This window comes from Charadrius vociferus, unplaced genomic scaffold (assembly GCF_000708025.1).
Source record: "Charadrius vociferus isolate BGI_N301 unplaced genomic scaffold, ASM70802v2 scaffold326, whole genome shotgun sequence".
In the NCBI taxonomy this organism is placed as follows: Eukaryota; Metazoa; Chordata; class Aves; order Charadriiformes; family Charadriidae; genus Charadrius; species Charadrius vociferus.
The window spans coordinates 4,211,260-4,232,045 of NW_009649062.1; the positions used below are offsets into that span (position 1 = coordinate 4,211,260).

Consider the following 20,786-nt stretch of genomic DNA (forward strand, 5'->3'; position numbering starts at 1 on the left):
CTGAGTCACGGCTGGGTTCGCCTCTGTTGAGCTCGTCTTTTCCTGTTTGCCTGTGATCTGCAGACTGCTGATTGTTCTGATTTTCCCTCCTTTGCTAGGGATGACCTCTAAGGATGCTTCAGGTGAAGCTCATAGTAACTGGAGATGACTTTGGCTATTGTCCTCGGAGAAACCAAGGCATCGTGGACTGTTTCCTGGCTGGTGCGGTATCTAACGTGTCCCTGCTAGTCAATGGAAGTGCTGCAGCAGATGCAGCCAAGCTGGCAAGGAGGTAAGCTACTTTCTTTAGCTCTTTTGTGGACAGCCTCCACAGGCTGCCCAGGGAAAGCCCAGCCTGTAAAACTTAGTATTTTGTAGCCCCAGTATAAACACTGTATCGTAGCCCAGGCTGGTAGAAGACTGGATTCCAGGCATATTTACTGAGACTCTTAATAGTAAAACCAGTGACCTGCCAGCCGTACCCAGAATGGCTCTTTCTCCAGTATTAGCCACTGCACCTTTTTTTCCCTTTGGATAAAAAGCCACTTTCCCAAAGTCTGTTAGTCAAATTGCCTATGTTCGACTTTCTTTTCCAACACTTCTAAAAGATGGACCATCAGAATCAAAGCCCACACTATATACCCAGACCAAGCTGCTACCCTTAAAACTACTAGACCATAAAAGCACAAATCTTTAAATCTCATTTAATTTGATGCATTTCAGCCAGGCTGAACACAGGGTCAGCCAGATTCACTGCAGAATCGGGGAAAGGAGTGATTCTGCAACGGCTAAGTTATAAATCTGGGCAGTGGAAAACTTATTTTTGCACACCAGAAACCTTTCTAAAAAAGCACCTCAATATTTCTATTAATTCTAGGTTTGATAAATCCATTTGTAAAAAAACGAATACATAGAGAGGGACAATACCTTTTACCTGCATTGTACCTACCACCTTTACTCCTTGATGGCACTCTCAGCACTTGGTAAACGCTTTTCTGCTGGAACTTTTCAAAGGTTGCTGGCACAGCTCGCTCTGTAGCAGATCAAATGCTATGTGTTGTTCTCATAGACTAGCCTAGCAAATCCTTTAACAGGAAGCATTACTTGTATTTAGAAGGTAAAACCCAGCTAATGCTTCAGCTCCAGTGTGGGCAGGCACTTGGAAGCAGGAGTATGTCCTGAGAGAGAGAGCAGCAGGGTTGAGAAACAATACAGGAAAGCAGAAAAGGAAAGGAGCTGTACTGCTACTAGACTAACTGAGACCTTATGCTTCAAATACAGCTGCTGCAGGGGACAGTTTCACGTGAGTCATGCTGTCCTTGTTCTCCTTGAGCATCTCTCCCTGTTTTGGCTGTGATTTTAGGAGTACTTGGAAATTGCTTGCAGCCTGTAGCTTCTTTGGTGTTGGGTGGTGCAGGAAAGCCAGGGTGTAGTGTTAGTGTTAAACCGGTCTTCTGTTAACAAGGTTAGATATTACACACAAACATTGAGAGAGGAACTGCCTCTGGGATGTTAAAGGAAGAGGCAGCAGGACACAACACTTGAGATTCCTAGAATCCTGTGAGTAAATGAAATGTAAAATAAGGAGATAAAGCCAGCACTTCTGTCAGACACAGAGGCACCATGAAACCCTTTAAGCCCCAATGCTCTGGTAATGTTGTCAGCTATTTTAGCCGTGCTCTTTAGCATGCTTTTAAATATAGAATCCACCTGGCCTCATTTCCATAGCCAGAAAGTAGGCCATGTAATCAGAGGTTTAAAAAGCATCTTTGAATCCAGGTCGTGACACTTGTGCTGACAGCTGATATGGCTGTGAAAAGCCAGGCTGGAGGGCAGGTGACAGCAGAAGCTGCAACCTGCTGCTACATTTCATTCTTTTGGGTGGTAGTTTTGAATTGTAAATGTGAATGAAATGAATTTAAATCTATTTCTGAGAATATAAGCAGGGCAAATTTGGGAACATCTATCAGCACTGATGATCAACAGCCTGGGTTCTGCAGGCCCTCATTTGTGTAACTCTCTGCAGCTGCACTCAACCCCATGCATGGGGAAAGCATTTGCAGGTGTGAGGAAAAGGGTTGGTCATGTTCTAATGCCAGCTCTGCTTCAGGTGTTGCTAGTACACATGCACTTAATTGGCACCTGTGCACGTAAAAAAACTCTTGTGTCAGCCCTAAGATATTTGTTCCTCTATTGCAAAGGTTCAAGCAAATTATTTTTAGACATGGATGTCATAATAGATCAGACTTACTAGAAATGTCATTGAATCCTCCTCGTCTTGTGGTGCAAAAATGGGAAAGTATCACTGTTGCTTGACTGCCTTGCCACTGTCATTCCCTCTTCCCCCGCTGTCTCCCATCCCACTGTGAATATTGAGGCTTTGCAACATTTTGTGTTTTATGGGATGAAAGTCTGCCCTGTTTTTTCTCCCTAAGTTTGTCTTCCCCCCCCAGACACCCAACTAAGCAAGTACTATATATATATATACACAATATATGTGCACACACATGCATATATGCTTAATTCCATAGCAGACACTTCAGCCTTGACCATTGGCGTAAGCAGGGAGACTGGATCTATCACCAGCTGAGAGGAGAAGCTTGAAGCAAATAGCTTGTTCTTTCCTGTGGTGCATTCCAGTGTTGTGGGATCTGGTCTTTTGCACACATGTGCCAGGACTGTCAGAGTACTGGCCTGTTTCTATGGCTTGTGGAGATTATCTGGGTGTTTCTTGATAACCTGTCTATGACATGGTTGCTCTTTGCTGCAGGTTTTGAGCTCTCTCTCTTCACCTGGTTTTCAGTTAACTGGACAAGGGCAAAGCTAATGAGTAACAAGACAACTTTTCTTGCAGGATAGTCCTTCTTAAGCACCTCATGCTGCCCTGCAATGTTAGGACTTAGCATCCTTCAGAAAGGAACACAGTTCCTCTGGAATGTCATTCTTCCCTTCATTTTCCCAATAATTCTGTAGGCTTCTGGGTATGCCATCTGTTGCCCCATGTTTTGATTAGAAGCCTCAGCAGCAATGTGATGGTAGTCAGCAGATCTTTGTCCCAGCTCTAACACAAACTAATTGCAAAACAGCTGAAACAAGCAGTAAATAATACACCTTCCCTAACATCTAGGTTCTGGATTTTGGGCCTTTCTCATTCACTGTCACAGCTGGGCTAAAAGAAGGGACCCACTCACTTCAGGCAAAAGAGAAGTTTCAGCAGAGGCCTGTTTCATCACCAAATGACAAACCTATTGATAGCAACTGCTAGAGCAGCACATAACCAGAATGGCAGATGGGAGAACAGACTTCCACTGTAGTTTCTTTTTTTCAGTAACTCAAAACTTTTCTCTTCATAGGGCATAGACTGACCCAACTTCCTGGTTATTCATATAATATAATCTCGATTTTCTACTTATCAAGCCCCAACTTGAAGTCAGCCAGTCTTCCTGGTGATTATTCCAGAGCCTTTCCAAGAGATTAGAAGGGTTATTTTGCTACCTGAAATGAACAGGTCCCTTCACTTTTCCTTAGAAATATGGAGATAGCAGAAATAGAGAGACCTGCGATTGTTTGCCACTATATTTTTCACCCCTTTTATCAACCAGCTCAGTTATGACTATTAGGACCCTTTTCCAGATGGTTACATCCAAATATTTGTTGAAGAGTGACATATTTTAGGACACAACCTCCATCTTCTTGTTTGTTTTGCTGTTTGAATGCTGAACATCAGCTACACAAAGCTGAAGCCTCTACAACATCTGGGTACATTTAACAGAAGAATCTAACAAAACCACATTTAATTGCTGTCTATGTTTTCACTTCCTTTCCCATCAACACTAATTGCAAAATGTGTGTGTAAATTGTGACTTAATTCTGACCCTCCCAGTCAACATCTGACTAATCCAGAAGTCTCTCATGCTTTCTCATCACCCTTTTATCTGACTGTTAATCACATAGCAGGCGGTTCCACTGCTGAACTGTGTTTAGATTAGGGGTGGGGCCCAATCTGAGGCCTTGAAACTAGAATCCCAGATCATATTAACTTTACTGGCAACAGCGCTTTTTGCTGATGTAAGGTCACGGACGCAGAAGCTTCAGTTGATACAAAGATGTAATTAAAAAAAAAAAAAGTAACATCCCTAAGCTATGTTACAATACCAGTTCTTAACACTGCAGAGGCTTTGGAGTGTTTCTTCCAGCAGAGGTAAGTCCTTAGCAGTAATGGAACAAGACAAGATGCTATTTGATGAAAGACAGCTAGATCTTACAGTTTGCTGAAGGGTGAAAGCAGGGGGAAAAGAAAAAAGCTATGCAAATGCCAACATGGAGAAACTAAGAGGTGTGCTTTTCACACAAAGCACAGCCTTGCTTTATCTGGCTTCAGACACTTGGATGTTTACTGAAGCAGGATGTCTAGATACAGATATTTATATGAGGCCTTTAATTGCGTCACACTTGGGCTGAAACCTGATGAACAGTAATTTCCTGGAGAAGGATGCAAACAGGATGCTGAAGGTGGGATCCGTTTACCCATCGAGGAAAAGGGTAAGTGCCATGTTTACGCCAGAACATGCGGCCTGCAGGAAGACAATTGGGACGGCGCTCAGAGAATCACATAATTCCCACGGACACTGCAAGTGCTCCCAGGCACACAAGCTCAGAAACGTGCAAAGCTGGTGGGCACTTTAAAGACTGACTTAACATAGCAAGTCTCCAGGGGACCCTTTACTCCTAAGGGTATCAGCGAACAGGGATTGCAACTGCACAAAAGCCCATTGCCTCAGCAGAGACGTTTGTGTGGCAAAAGAAGCAACTACTTGAAAAGAAAGCCGTTTAGCTGATTGTATTTCCTCTATTTGATAACTGGGTTGGGCACGTTGACTTTTTTCTTCCCCCCCACCTCTACAGGGATGCTGAGCAAAGAACCACAGAGCCAGGCTGGTTTTAACAGCCAGCTTTCTCTGAGTGGAAACAGCTCACTAACCTTAGTGGCTGCAGAAGCTCCTGGCCTGAACCTCTTCTCAACAAGCTCACAGACAGCCCAGTCTAATACTCCTTGTGCTATAAGAACACACACTTGTAGACACTGTCCCACTGTCCTTTGGCTTTATCAGGAGTGAACTAAATCCTGCTTCATGTCTCTCTATTCTCCAGGGTAATGGGACAGACTTGCAAACACCTAGACATGGGCTTCTCCAAACAGATTGTGGAGGGGCCATTGGTGCTTAAAACAACCACCAAAACTGAATTTAGAGAGACGAAGCAGATTCCTCAGCATCATTTTGTGTTGGCAACACAGCTGTTACCACAATGCTTTTATTGCGGAAACTATACTCAATGCCAATCCTTTTACTTTGAATCTTGGGTGGAGCAATGAGAGGTTAGACTTGACCAGCAGGGCTCACCCTGTCCCATCTATAAAGGACTTAGGCAGAGGATTGGGTATGACGCCAAACCCACAACAGCTGAGCTATGTTTCCAGTGTGGCATCACGTGCTATATAAGCTGCTTGAGCTGCTGGTCTCTGCTTCAATATTTCAGCCAATGAAGTAGCAGATACTGTACAGTCTTTGAAAAGATGCGGGCAACTACAAAGTATGTTTGTGTAGCAGAAACAATCATCTGCCCTCTGAAAAGAAGGGCCCTTCAAGGATATTCCCATAACTTGACTTTTCTCCTTGCCTTTTTTACAATACAGCTTGCCTTGGCATTGCTCTTTGGCTGCAGAAGCTACATTTCAGTGGTGAGAAGCACTTAAAGAGTCTGTCCAGTGTGTGTAGTAGTCAGTGGGGAAAAAAGCATGTTGGTCCAGTCTTAAAGCCCCAGCCTCTGGTCAGGACAGAGCATGGTTAGAGTCCTGTCTCCCAAGGTACAGCCCAGCTAATGATGCTAATGCTTTAAGTTTTGCTCATGTTTTCATCTCATTGCACGTAGGACTTCAGATACTCATGCAGTGTCAGGACTATTAGGAAGGAACACCAGGCAGCAGGACATTTGGTGCTGAATAGGAGCATCATCAGGCTCACTGCACCCAGAGGAAACGCATATTTAGATACAGGAAAATGTTGGCTAGCAGCAGAACTCTGCTGTACCTGCTGTATTGCCCTCCTTCCTGTATCTTCACAGCTTTCCCAGCATGGCTGCTTCTGTGCACCTCCCACAGATGAATATTTCTGAACAAGTTTCTCACATGTTGCATTTTGAGTTTTGGTTTCAGTCCCTGTATCCCGGAGCCGTTAAAACACTAGCACTTCCTCTTCAGATGTCCCAGCATGGACAGTGTCAAACCAGCCAGGACTAACTCTAAAACTATTAAGATATTCAGCTGCTGTTAGCCAAAGCTCTGAAAGATGCTCTAATGTTACAGTCAGAGTCTCCCCTTACAGTGAGAACAAGGCCAGCTCTTTCTGCACTTCCACATTCTGCACATTCCCCAGCGCTGGGGCTGGCTTCAGCTCAGGCGGAGGAGCGGCTCTAACGTTACGCAGGGCAGTGTTTGGCTCCTTGGTGTCCCACACCTGTTGGAGGGGCTTGCCTTTTCCTGGAAATAGCTTCCCTTGCAGCATTTGAGGCACTGCACAATTGGAGGTAATTCATTCGATGCTCCTGGGAGACAACACTGAGAGGCTCAGCTGTTCATTTCTTGCCCTCCCACAACACATGAGAAGGAGAGTGCTCAACAAAAAACATCTTCATCTGCTGATTCATGGTAACACATGAATCCTTTTTCCTGCAGACAGCAGTGGCTGTGGTACAAATAATGCTGTCAGCTGATGCAGTCAGAGCTTCCCAGAGACATGATAAAGAATCTGGGGTGGATTTCTAAAAAACAAACCAAAACCACAGGCTCCCCCTGTGCCTTTGGGCTCATGCAAGTTACACAGCAGGTCACGGGATGGAGTGGAAGCCCTCCTGCCACAGCACCCCTTCTGCCCCGTAGCTGCCTCTGTGCCCCACCATCACCTGCCTGCTTAAGGGCCCCCACTCCCAATGACAGCATCTTCCAGTTCCTTTATTAGCAAGGAATTAGTGTGCACGTCCTGTGCTCAGGTCCCTTCTATCAAAACAAGATGAACATTTATCGTCAATTATACAATCAGGCCCTGCTGCAGAGAACTCACCAAATTGGAAAAGCCAGAAAGGACCTTTCTCTCCACAAACTGTTTTGCTCCATTAGGCAAACATTCAAGCTCCCTAATCACACAGTGGCCTGGAAAGACATGGACTCATTTCACAGAGCTGTCCACACAACCTGAGTCAACATTTATGTCTTTGACAAGGAGCAGTATCTAGCAACAGACTACACCATCCATCTGGAGCACAAGACATGGAGAAGCCAGGAAAAAAAAGAATTTCAGTCCTGCAGGGGCCAAAGCCTTAGGACCTGAAGGAGCTAAATGACTTTGACTTGGTCCAATCTGTCCACAATCCTGTCCCCAGTAACTTGGTGCTTAACTAGTTAGCTTCAGGGCAGAAGACAGAAGGGGAAGATGTGGGGGTTTTTTGCATACTTTGCATAAATGGAGATGCTTTTGTTTTTCTCTTCATGGTACAAGTGCTGTAAAAGGGACAGACTGTGCCCGGTTTTGGCAGCTCCATGCAGAAGTTCCAGGAAGGATTTAAAGCATCACAGACTTGTTGCCTTGAAATTAACTCTGCACCATGACTCAGACTGCGTAGCACAGAAGGAACATTGCAGTTCTGCATTTGCTTACTGGGTCAGCCAGAGGCCAGGGGTTGTCTTGGAAAAAGTTTCAAAGCGTCATTTTGGCCACTGATTCTGAGGATTTCCAGAAGCGCTAATGAAATTCAGCGCAAATCTGAGCACTCACAGGTCCTGTTTTTATTGTAGCAGAATCCACAGCAGAGACCAAGGAAACACCAGCACTCTGCAAAGCCCTGTGGCTGAGAGGACCTCTGCAGATACACTAGCTCCATAGTTTGTTTGGTTTTGTTGGTTTTTTTTTTTTTTTCTTCAATGTTGCAGAGTGCAACTAGTTAACAAATTGGACCCCTGAGATTCCTTAGTAAGGCTCTACACTTACACTGCTGACCTCCCTGCAATAATCCTTCATCTCTGCCAGAGAGATGCTATTTTGTAGGGCTTAGCCTTGTCACTCAGGGAGTGGTCATCCGCACCAGCAGACAGAAACCTGGCCACTGAGGGCAATTTCAGTGGCAGCCTCTTGGACCAGGAAACCCTTAAACTCAGTATTTACACTTGTAGTCTATCCTGTTGCCGCAACAGCTGCTTTGGGTGCTGTTTATGTATCACTGGATTCTACTTAAGGGCAGCTTTACAAGTTGTCAAGTAAAACTCAAATGTCTCGTAAACATAGCATCCTTAATGGGGTAAACAACTCAAGGGAATACCTAGCGAGGGCGAATGAATTGCTTTAGAAAAGGGTTGCAAGGTCCAGATTTCTGTTAGTCACTAGCGACTGCAGGGCAGTTACTCGTAGCATGTGGTTAGAACATTCAGTGCAGTTATTTAATGCTCTTATAGCATTTAGTCTGAGACACTTCATGTCTGCTCTTTCCACAGGAGTCAGGGTGAGAACAGAATTGGGGGAGTCTTAGACAGGCCCTTGGCAGACTGCACAGGATTATCACCTGGCGATATTCTGTTCCGGTTTGTGTTGTTCTGCTTTACTTTGTAGAAGGGCAGAGATTTGAAGATGTACTACAGTTGAGTACACCACCACTTTTTAGTTTGGTTTAGATCTTTCGCTGAAATCGCCCCCTTTGGCCACACTATGGGAGGCAGAGGTGCAAAGCTTAACAGATATTTCATTCCTGTTACAGATACAACATCCCAATAGGCCTGCATGCCAACCTCTCCGAGGGCTCTCCTGTATGTGAGGTGCTCAAGACAAACTCTTCTCTACTCAACCAAGATGGATTCTTCCATGGGAAAATGGGATTCAGAACAGCTCTATCAAAAGGTCTCCTGAATATGTCAGAGGTAGGAGAAAGCCACAACCAACCACACGACTTGCTTTCCTGATGCAGAGCAGCATCTGCAGATTTTTCCCAGGTCCCATCTGTGAGTAAGCTTAGAGGTGACTCTCGACCGTGTTGCCTGGGCAGCTGGAGCTGGCTTTCTGGGTCCTGGGCCTAGTTCTGCCAAAGGCTCTGCAGCCTTTGAGAACTCATTCCTCCCTGCTTCAGTGCCTGCATACACTAATGTCCCGTTAACTACTTATCTGAGGGGGCAGAAGAGGCATCGGAACAGATATTTACAAAGAACCTAGAGATCGGTAAAGGCAAAATGCCAGAGAAATACTAAGTAGGCTTTTCATCACCTTGTGAGAGGCTTTTGTTCTCTGTGGAGATGGCCGGTTTTGCCCCATGAACAAGGATGAACGTGTTCAGGCAATCAAAACTGCCTCTGGGATATGAGCACCCATTTCCCCATTAATTTTACAGCAAAACGGGTATCCAGATATCCTAGGTATTTTAGAAAATCCCAGCATTAGCACCATCCACATAACTAGTAGCATAATGAGACTCATGCCTAGGGAAGGTTCTGGGCAACACAGCAGCACTGCATGTCTGTTTGTGCATCATAGCACTTTGTGCTGCCCAGGGCCAGGTCACAAGCACTGGCCAGCAAGGTCTCCAGCAGCCCCCTGCGCTCTCCTGATCTCTGCCTGCTGTCAGGTCTTGCTCTGACCCTTCTCTGCTGTGCAGGTGAAGCAGGAGCTAAAGGCCCAGGTGGAGCTGTTCCATGAGCTGACAGGTCACCTACCTCCTCACATGGATGGGCACCAGCACGTTCATGTCCTCCCAGGTAAGAACGGAGTCCTCTTCCTCTCTGCTGAGCAGGAGAGTCAGCCCTGAGGGGCCTCCCCTTGCCACAGCTCCCTGTTTGGGCTATAAGCCTCACCGTAAGATACCTGCTCTACAATTGCAGTTTGAATGCTCCCACCTGGGCCTTGGGGAGACAGTCCCGCCCCAACTGGCTACTTGGTGAGCTGCCTCTTCCCATAGCAGTACAAGGGCATTAACAGCACAAATGGCCCAGGTTGCACCTTTTCCTCCAAGGGCTGCTAATTTCACCTCAGCATCCTAATTCCGTGCTCCTGCTTGCATTGAAGGAGGCAGACCGGGGGCAGTAGCAGACTGGGCAGTTTAAACTGGAATGCTGGAGTTTGGGAAAGCTGGTAGCTCTTTTGGGTGCTAGAAGAACTCCCATTCTGTCAGTTGCGTTTCCATACCAATCTCTCTGCGGGTCTCAGCCTGCTTTACAGAGGTGGGCAAGTATCTTTGTCCCGGTATGTTTGCAAATAAGGTCATTGTGGTACAGAGTTGGAAAACTGAGTGAGCAAAAAAATCCAGATGTCCCCTCTCCAGTGCTCAGCTGCCTCTGGGTGACATCACTCTTGGCAATTTACCCTCACAACAAAGCTGTCTGTGCAGGGACTTCATGAAGAACCTGTTCCCGACAGTGCAGTCACCTCTGGTGCACTCTAGGACCAGAGCCAGTAACTTGGAGAGGGTTGCTTGGGAGACAAGGCACCTATAGGAGATGCTCAAGGGAGTAACATTTCCAGTACAAAAGGGGACTCCCATCCAGACAAAGAAAGCAATTTCAGCAGAAGAGTAGCCAAACGGAATTCTATTTTCTTAAATGCAGAAGACCTCTTTGTGCTAACAGCTTTCAGGGGACATGATGAGCTGGTTATCTGATTCCTGACTGAAGTGTCTCTGTTTTTACCTACAGAAGTCAGGCACGTATTTGCAGAGGTGTTAGAGGAATATGGGATTAAGTACACACGTGTCCCAATAGAGCCAGGCCTTCATAACTGTGACTGGATTCCACCATCCCTGATGGACTTTTATCTGGGAGTAGAAGAAGATTCTTTTAACACAGTGGATGTGTTTACAAGGCATGGAATAAGGTAAGATGGGCATTACTCATCCTTTTTGTAGTAAGGCTTTAAGATCTTATCAGTTCCTTACAGCTTCTTTTCAGAAGGCAACACCACCTTTCTCTTTCCACATTGGGGCTTACAAGAAGGTTCAGGAATACAGAAGTGGTGGGGGTGCACGGGCTTAGTAAGAAGTTTTGTTGAAGAGAGATGACTCACCTCCCACCTAAAAGGAATTGTTCTTTTCAGGCTATGTTTCTCAGCCTTTCTAGTGAAGCAGTTTTAGCCTGGCACCTGGGACGTAGGAGGCTGAAGTGCTGTATCAACACCGGAATTTTAAAAGTAAGAATGAGGGCAAGTTTTGAAAAAATAACTTTTATCTCCCTGGAATAGTGGAGAATGGGTTTTAAGTAGCAGAAAAGAGACTAATTAGAAACAAGTGTTTGTTGTTAAGGGGAGGCAAGAAGCTCAGAGAGCTTGCAGTGCCACAGCAGGTGATCACTGCTCTAAGCAAATGGTCTTGTCAGTGTCCTGCATCTGGGGGACCAAATCCAAAAAGCTCAGCCCTTCCCCCAGTAACATACCTTTCTTAAAATCTTCAATCAGATAGTGTTTTACGGATTAAAGACATTTCATTTGACACCGTTGTAGTCACCTGTCCTTTGGGGCAGATTTCATAACTTCTTAAGTCTACTGAAAAAGTTCTCTTCTTGGATGTTTTTTGGTATCAGTTGTTCTCAACGCCAGCAGCAGGCTGGCATTTCCCCGTGCTCCTTCCAGCCGGAGCACAGAGACTGTACTTGAACAGCCCATTTCCGAGGGAGTGGAGGGCACAGCAACTCAGAGCAGTTCATCAGGAGAGAGTAACTCTCCTTTTAGGACAGGTTCACCACAGGGACAGTGCAGTGGAAACCCCACGCGCTCCAGGGCTCCCTGCGCTACCAAAGGGGCAGGGCTGGTGCCGATCTACCTCCAAGAAGCTGCTGCTCCGGTGATCCGCCTCTCGGGGACGAAGGGAGGAACTCGCAGGGCCGCCCTGGGAGCTGCGCCTTTAACCCCTGTGGGCTGTGGCCACCAGTCAGACATGCACTGTGCTCCACCTTGTCTCCTGGTGTGGGGGGAGGCGAGGAGGGAAAAACTCTTCCAGAAGAAACATGTAACATGAGGAAGCCCAGGAAAGTGAGAAGGGTGCAGTCAGCTGAAGTCACAGGGAGCCCAAATCTGCAACTCAGTTTCAGCATCTCTGCAAAGAGGCACCACACCCAGCCCCCGGAGTTCCATTATGACGCTGGAGAGCACAAGACAGTGCTTACTGCATAGACACGAGGCGTTAGCAGGTTTAGTCAGTTTACAGTTAAAAAAGGTTAAACTTTTTTTCCCCTCAAGTCCTGCAAACACTTCTCAGATCTGAGTGTTCAGCTGGGCTCTTCCTTGATCATGCAGGTAATGCCTCCAGCTTTGGTTTCTTCCAAAAACTTACTCATTCTGCCCTCACGGACACTTATTGTACAACCCCCCGGGCTTGTAGGTGCCAAGGTAGAAGAACTAAGGTCTGTAGCCAGACTTGAACAAAGAATTGTGTTGAAGCTACACAGAAACAGCCTCTAGCTGGTGTCCTCTTAGCTGCATGATCTTTAGCAGTAACTGCATTTTGTCCAGTGTTTTGTCTTTTATTCTGGATCTTTGATATGTTGTAGCAGAATGATTTGTTAGCAGGGTGATTTCGATTTTATTTCAGGCTCCTTTTTTGTTTCCATTTAGCTGAGGGTTATTATCTAGAGGCAGTTATTCCGGTTTTAATTGGCCTAGCAGTGGCCTGGCAATAATGGTTTGATAGGGTGGCATTTCTCAGTTTAGCTCTGCTCTTCCCTTTTGTGCCAATAAAATGCACCTGTAAGCTCACAGATGCCAACCAACCTTGAGCTGTGACACAGTACACGTAAATACAGTTGTCATACAGCATACGTCATACTGGGGCTTTGCTGGGACTTTCTGTCAGGCTGAAGAACTGCTGCTTTAAATAGTATCTCAGTTTCAATAAGGAAAGAAAAAGCATTACTGGCTTGTAGTTCTGTTTTTTTTTGTTTATAGTTAAAAGTTTATAATCCCTCTCCCCCTTTTCTATCTTACGTTTTAGGTAAATTTTTATTCCTAATCCACTGGACATAACACACTCTTCTGTAACTACCTTGTTAGCGTTAATATCAGTGTTCCCTCCTCTGGCTGCAGGTGGCCAGACATTTACATAGGTTTGAGTACCATGGGGAAGAACATGTCTGTCAGTAACATCTGGAGCGCCATCGATACTGCCGTCGTGGAGTTCACGTCCAAGGCGCCCTCGCCCGCACATCCAACGCCACAGAGGACAGTAACGATCGAACTGATGGTGCATCCAGGGTACCCGAGTGTCCCACCTGTCGGCGGCTGCGGGGAAGGACCAGATGATTTCTCACAGTCCTGGGAGCGCCTCCATGAACTCCAGACATTAATTAAGCCAGAGCTGCAGAGCCATTACAAAACCCGGAACGTTCAGCTTTGTTCATTCAAAGATCTTTAGGTAAACAAGCATACATACATACATTTATTCATACTCAGAAGATAGGCAGTTGCTGGTGTCCCGAGAAGCCAGACCACTGTTACCAGTATAATACCTCCTGGTGCAGCCGACAGGCTCTGGGAACGGCATTAGGATGCTCATGGGAGAGCAGCACAGGCAGCACCCCAGAGCCCCGACTGGCAGTTTTTAGGCCACAGCCTCTGCTCTGAACGTGACAAACCCCTTCTGCATCACCCACTCACACACTGTTCCAGCGCAACGTGGCAGCCAAGGCCCAGCCCTCCTCCCGGGCCTCAGCTCCTGCCAACCCAGTGGTGAGCAGCACAAACAGGCTTTGCTGCGAGACCGAGGAGCACACTACCACCCTGAGGGTTCTCATTTCTGTTTTTGGACTTAGCTGCAAAAAGAGAAACGTGCTGGGGAGCCAGCGCTGCTTTGGAGCAACCACTCAGTGCGGGTTGCCCGCAGGAGGCCTGGCAACCTCCAGCACTTCGTTTTCTTAAAATACCCAGTCACGGTCCCTGCACCTCCACTCGTGCCTGCTCATCGATGGCAAGGGGCACGTTACTTCAGAGCGTTTCTCTGGCCAGAGCAGTCGGATCACAGGTCTGCAGCCGTATTCCACGTACAGCCTCAGCCAGCAGTAATTATGGCTCTTCCTATTTACATTGCCTCTTGGCGTTAAGCCACCGTAGGAAAGTAACATCAGCCACAGCCCTTTCAGAGAGGCTTTTTTTTTTTTTTTGGATGACTTTGAAAGAACAGCAACTGTTGACCCATCTGCTATTTCGGTAACTGCTGCATATGAGAGCTCACCAGCAACTGTTCCTGCGCTGCCCACTGCCTCTCATGAAGAATGTGGGGGATGGCTGCGTACCAACTGTGAGCAAGTTTTCAAGTGGAGAAGGTCTTTGTATTTGTCCATTTTTATTCCTGTCATCAAAGCATTTGAACTTCAACAAGCCCTACAAATACTGATACCTTTAACTGTGTTCTTAACTGTAGCCATCACTCACATATAATGCTCACGTGGAAAAAAATATTTTAGATGGTGTATGCTACTTTTCTGTGCAAAAGCGATCTATTTAACATAATCATTTTTGGTCAACCATTTTTTTAATACTACAAATTTCAGTAAGATTATCATTCTTTTAGATGAAAAATAAACTCAGGCCTTTTTCTATTGTAATGCTTCAGGAGGATTTTCCCTTTAGTTACAGGTGGAGAGCAAACAAAACCCACTCACCTATCTGCTCCTGCGACTGCCTGCGCAGCACCAGAGGGACGTCTCCTTCCATCATTAATGGGAACCATCTGACCTTCCCTACAAAACATCTGAGGAAGTTTTTGTTCTGTACAAATATGAAAAACAGCATCGAAGATATTTTTTCCAGGTTCATTCCTAAATTATTATCGCAGAATTAATTTGATATGACAAGTAAGGTATGTTTTTAAAAAGCCCATCCACTGTACTGTGCCAGTGCTACACCACGCAGCCAAGCCAGGTGAGAGCAGTAGTTACCTCTTGGAACAACTCGATTTCTGAGGCTTGTCCCGTCGGTGTCTGGCAGCAAAGCTCCTGCTATGTGATAACAGACAATAAAAAACCCCCAAGAGATATTAGACCTGCAGAAAGCAGCTGACATTCCAGAGCACAGCTAGACCTGTGAGTGCCATCTAGCGACTGCTGATATTTTGTTCACATGCAGGGATAAGCCTGACAGCAACACCAGTTATTTAATACCAAATCTCAGCTTTTTATGTAATAGAATCGTATTTTGACAGATACTTTTTAACCTTATTTTTAACACTTAAATTGCTCCATATTGTAATCGATGACTTTGCTCTGATCACGATCCTTGGGAGGTTACACACCCGTTGACCGTCAGATGCATTTTCTGCTAGCTGACCCCTGCAAACACAGCGGCAGTCTTACCTGAGTTAGTTCTGTATCACAAACAAAAAAAAAAAAAAAAAAAAGTTGCAAATTCCATATTTTTAAATGAACAGCATTAAACTCAGAATTTTCTTTTACATTCAAGGGAGTTTTAAATGGAGAAATAAAGAACTTCTAAAAGATTTCTAAATAAGGAACCTTCCAATTGCATAAAATGTACAGAAATAAGGAATTTTCTCTGGTTCTATGAAAGTTTTAAAGACAGCAATGAGTTGAAACTAAAATCACATTCAGGCCACTACCTACAAATGTCATGGCACCAGGATACTTAAAAAAAGAAGTCTAAACCCCAAATCTCTCTGAAAATAAAACCATGCCACAAAGCCTTTAAGAGCAATTTTTATTAGGGTAGCAGAATGGAATTGCAGAAAGCCTATACCAGTACTCCTGGGTGTAGTTTCACCAGTACGTTGTTTTTATTTTGGATATTAAACTGCACGTTTAGAATTCAGCATGGCTTAGGGAACCAGAGAGAACAAGAGCTTGATTTCCTGAGTTAACATAGGACCATAGGACTTCATACTTTGATTTTTTTTTTTTCCTCCTCAGACTTCAGCCATACAGTACAGTATTTGATCTCTCTCTTTTTTCAGAGGGCTGCCTACAAACAAAAGCCATCACTTAGGTTACATATCTTGTAGTTTAGAAATTGAACTATGAAGAACACACAAAGAGAACTGATAGCAGTATCTCTCTTCTATGTGACCTTTGTAGATGAAATCGGAATAGCTGGTATAGCGCCGCTGTAGCCCGTATGAATCGACTGGAGTTCCTTGAATTACACAGCCCTTCAGTTCCCTTTCAACAGCATCCAAGTCACACCGATTCAGATAAATGCAGTCTTTGACCTGAGAGGCTTACAACCAGAAAGTATACGAGGGCAGCAAACCAGTGCTACAGTTTTGTTTTAAACGAAAAGAAAATTTTAGAGAACGGCAAGTTTCCATGCCAACATACATGATCAAAAGGTACAGTGACTCATGTGATGTGGAAGTTACACACACTTCAGTTTGACAGATAATTTGGCATTATTTTATTATGAATCTGAGTGAGCGTGAATGAAACAAAATCAGTACCAACTTTCTGCAAATGAAGACACAAAGATGTGAAAATTTGGTAATAGACAGTGCTCTCACAAGCCTGAAAACACTTAGGAAATGCAAGTTTCCGTAAATAAGGTGAATGTGGTTTAACTTTATTTACCTGCCAAAGAATCTGTCTAAGAACACTTAAACATAAAATTTCTTAGCTCCCTAACTTATAAAAAAAAATTTACTTTCAACAGAGGTGAGGTACTGGGCTGTCATTGTTTACACTAAATCAGAAACGAAAGCTGGATGAGAGGGATGAGTGAAGAAATAGCAAATATACAAGACATTAAAACCAAAAGGGACCTACCGCTTGACACACTAGTTCTGAAAGGTTGCAAAGGCAGAGGCTGTATTAAAACCGAATTTAGCAGTACAGATCTGGGTGTGAGGGATTTTTTAACTCAACTTCCTGCACATCAAAATGATATGTGCTCCCAGGTAACTGTGGATTTCTGGAGATAGATCTGTTTGCTCAATAACATAGCCAAGTTCGACAGGCGGGGAAGAGACGGCAGTTTGATTGTATGGCAGTTTGACTGTGGAGCTATGATCACACTTTAGGCTGGGGGAAAATAGACAGGCAGTCGGGAGAAAAGCAAGAGCCATAGTAAAGGAGCTCAATTCTGAACGGAAAGAGCTTCCTTCAGCATGCGTGGGCGTGCCCTGGAGCAACGGGGAAACAGCTCTGCCCGATTAAGTTAGAATGATACTTGAATTACTCATTAAATCTTCTAACCTGTGTGTTTTTCAAACACAGGAACAGTAGCAGTGAAGCGTACTCTATTACAGGTTATTGCTTAATCCACTTCTCATACCATTTTCAGTAAGAACTGTTCAGCAATTGGGCAGGGAAACAGCACGCGTGCCATCCTGTAAAATATGGATGTTTCATACGCATTCTGATGGAAAAATGTGCCAAGACGACTAGCAGTGCTGTCAGATTTAGTACTTGAATTCAAAATTATCATTTCCAAAATACCGATTTTTAACTCAAAAAACTGTGTCACTTTGGTACCTCTTGGTGCCCAATTTCTCACACTCTTCTAAACTGGTTGCAATGTTGATCTGTGCACGTTTCCCTGACTATTCTGCACAGGTATTGAGAACAGAAGTGAAAGAAGTTTGTAATCACATTCCACTACTCCTTTGCTAGAGAATTTTTTTTCCCCTAAGTTTTCCAGAAGCAGGACATAAGCCATATTTTAATTCAATGACGCACACAAGAACTTGGGTTTCCCCGTTTAATAAACATTTTGTGGTAACATCAGCCAGATTTACATAAGACCTGGACATTACTTCTGATTGGTTTTTTTGTGGGGTTTGTTTGTTTTTTTGTTTATTATGTTACAAACTGAAGTTAAAGGGAACTTGCAACAAGTCCCACAAAGCACAGTGCAACATTTAAAAAGAAAAGTAAACAAAACTGCCAAACACTCAATCATTTTCTGCCAGAACTGGGATATTTTTTCTAAGACATCAGTTTGGGGAGGCGGATAAAATTCAATAAAGAATTAAATGATCTCAAGATAGTGGGAACTGCAAGGAAAAATAAGAAATGACAGCCACAACCTTTTCAATTTAAGGGCAGAATATAAGTCTAAGATATTTTTGATAATTTCTGACAAGAAAAAGAAAACAGCATACTTTAAAGTATATTGAAGCAGTGATTTTTAAACAAAGAAAGCAGAACTAGAACATCTTAAATTTTAATCCTTTCTTTACAGGTTACCTAGCCCACTTTTGATTAAGAAAACTGTAGAAAGTTAGTAACAGCCACAAGTTAACACCGAAAGGTGGCACTTGTCAATTTTCCATAGAGTCCTGCTTTACGGGGTGTCTCAAATGCACTGCTCCGATCTTCTATCATATGTTGCTGACATCAATCGTGTCAGATTTTAGTCCACTGGTCGCTTTTCACCATATTTCTTTGTAAACTCTTCAGCGTTCTTACAGAATTTTTTACGGTCCTTAGAGTATTCTTCAGCTAGGTCAGCCCGAAGGGGATGCTCGGGCTGTGGATCATTCACCAGTGCTATGAGGGACTGGATTACTGTCAAAAGAAGTATAAATACCGTCAGAGACTAAGATAGTTAATTTTTAAAAATCAAAGTGTAAGCAACATTCCCCACTAAGAAAAGAGCTGTAACTGCATTTAAATACATCCCCATAAATCTAGCGTCTTTTCAAAAGCAGAGCATGAATAAGCTATAGCAATATGCCAAGATTTAGTTCAACGACCGTGAACGAACACCAGAAAATCGTATTTGTAAACAAAATCAACTTGAATAGAGATCAAAATGCACTACAAATTATTTCCCCTGTAACTGGCATCCTATCCGAAATACTCTCCTGTGGCTAAGAAAGAAACTAAAGTTTCACAGACAAGTTCATCTAAAAGGGATTGGGTGAAGATGGAATTTCCATCCCGAAACATTTTTGCCTGACACCTGTCACAACGCTGCAGTTGTAACTGGGCCTGCTTTTGGGAAACGTTTTTCTTCAGTTTTATTTTTCTATGACTCTCACTTCCCCTGTAAACAGCAGACAATTCTTCCCTTTACTCTAAACTGCCAAATACATCCACTAGTAGACATACACCGGGCAAACAAAAGGACAGAAACTGCAAGATGCTTTTCACCCCACTGTTTAGAGCCATTTCATCAACGTTCCCCTATCACTTTCAAAGGAAATGTCATTCTTAAAATAACTGAACTGTACTTGACATTTACGCAGTGAACCTCACATACTACAATGACATTTATTGCTGCATTTTCCTCATATACTTTCTCACAACCACTTAAAGCTGGACAGGTCACAAGAATCGGGAGTTCTCATGTCCATCCACTAACAGGGATATGCACAACTAGGCAAGTCTACAGAAAGTGGGTACACAGAAAAAGCATTTCACTGTATGAAAATATTAATATTCCATTTGAGGTAAGTTTGGGCTACCCAGAGTAATACAAAGCAGCACCCCAAGAGTTCTTCAAGCAAGCGCAACGAAGCTCCCTGAACTGCATGCATCGCACTCTGGAGCCAGCTGCCCCTCCTGAACTCCCACCACGGCTGACACCTGCAGCAGTCAGCGCAGGCACCTCCACAACTCCGCCACACACTGCGCGGAAAGTCAGAGCCTGGCGTTTGTTCTGAACCTGCTACTTAGCGGTTCAGCTGGATTCTCCCTAGGTTTGCATTGTAAGTTCTTACAATACTTACCACTCCAGTAGTGCCAGAATACCAGAGTGGCTTCTTTCAGAGCACCAATCTTTTCATGCTCGCACTCTTTTCCACCCTTAACTGACAGGATTGGGGAACATACCTCAAAACAAATACTCAAAATCCAAAGAAGTATGCCTGTCACTATATTGCTAAAGAGGAACATTTCTCACCACAATTCAGAGTTTAAACTGCAACAAACTATTTAAGGAATGTAGAATTGATATTAGCTTACTTCACATTAACTCACTAGTCCCAGACTTATGACAACTGGCATCATATTAATGACTACTTCTCAAACTAGCATCAATACTGCATGTGACAATCCCTCTTCACTCAGTAAAACGCACTAAAACACTACAGAGAAAGCATGATTGTGTTACGAAGGTTATTTAACACACAAGCCAGAAAAAATTAGGATTGTTGTAACAGGAGTTGCCTCAATATCCACAGCATTTTAAAACTATCCTGTCACAGTAGTCTGTTTTAATATCAGGCATAAATTAATAAAAAGAACAGCACTAAGATGCACCTTTAGTACATGAAAGTGAGGTAATGATTTATGAGGAACCTAATCTCTCCCCTTTCTTGACACCTGACTGATCAAATCCAGTCACTTTGATGCTGTACTAATAACGTTGCATTAATTCCTTGAGAGGCCCACGCAGCAAACACACTGAGGTTCACTTTTCAGTGCAGAAGAGTTGTGGAGGAAAAGGAACAGACACGTAAGCAGGGCTGGAATAGCATTGCTGCAGGTTCATACAGCGATGTAGTAACAGATGTACACACTAAAATGATTTCTTGAAGAAGCAGTTAAAAGACAAATGAAAGACCACAAAACAGCAGAAATTGAGAGATCTCCAATACATTGGCACCCGAGTTTGTTCCAAATTCTGATTTAACATAATTTTTATTCACTCTCTAAGATAAAAGGTGAATTGCCACTTCTCAGGGAGACACTATTTTCTGCATGCAAACGATCGCTTCAATAGTTCCAACTAATGCCAGCTCGCATTTCAAGCTAGGTAGAGACACGTCGTTCCTTTACTTAACTAGAGAAGGCTCACAGGATTAAGACAACTGCCAAGGTGTTAAAAGAAAACTTCTACACA

General features: G+C 44.1%; 2 protein-coding genes across 2 annotated transcripts in view; one reads left to right on the forward strand and one right to left on the reverse strand.

Moving 5' to 3' along the window:
• The first annotated feature begins 96 nt into the window (after positions 1-96).
• YDJC (YdjC homolog (bacterial)) lies at positions 97-13,407 on the forward strand. Its single transcript, XM_009888130.1, has 5 exons — positions 97-271; positions 8,782-8,941; positions 9,670-9,769; positions 10,703-10,880; positions 13,080-13,407. The coding sequence occupies exons 1-5, from the start codon at positions 114-116 to the stop codon at positions 13,405-13,407; spliced, it is 924 nt and encodes a 307-aa protein (XP_009886432.1). The 5' UTR covers positions 97-113.
• A 4,275-nt stretch (positions 13,408-17,682) lies between these two features.
• UBE2L3 (ubiquitin-conjugating enzyme E2L 3) overlaps positions 17,683-20,786 on the reverse strand; it is an 8,593-nt gene continuing 5,489 nt past the window's right edge. The window contains exon 3 of the mRNA XM_009888131.1: positions 17,683-18,505. Within this exon, the coding sequence (XP_009886433.1) occupies positions 18,351-18,505 (155 nt within the window). The 3' untranslated portion in view covers positions 17,683-18,350. The remainder of the gene's footprint in view (positions 18,506-20,786) is intronic.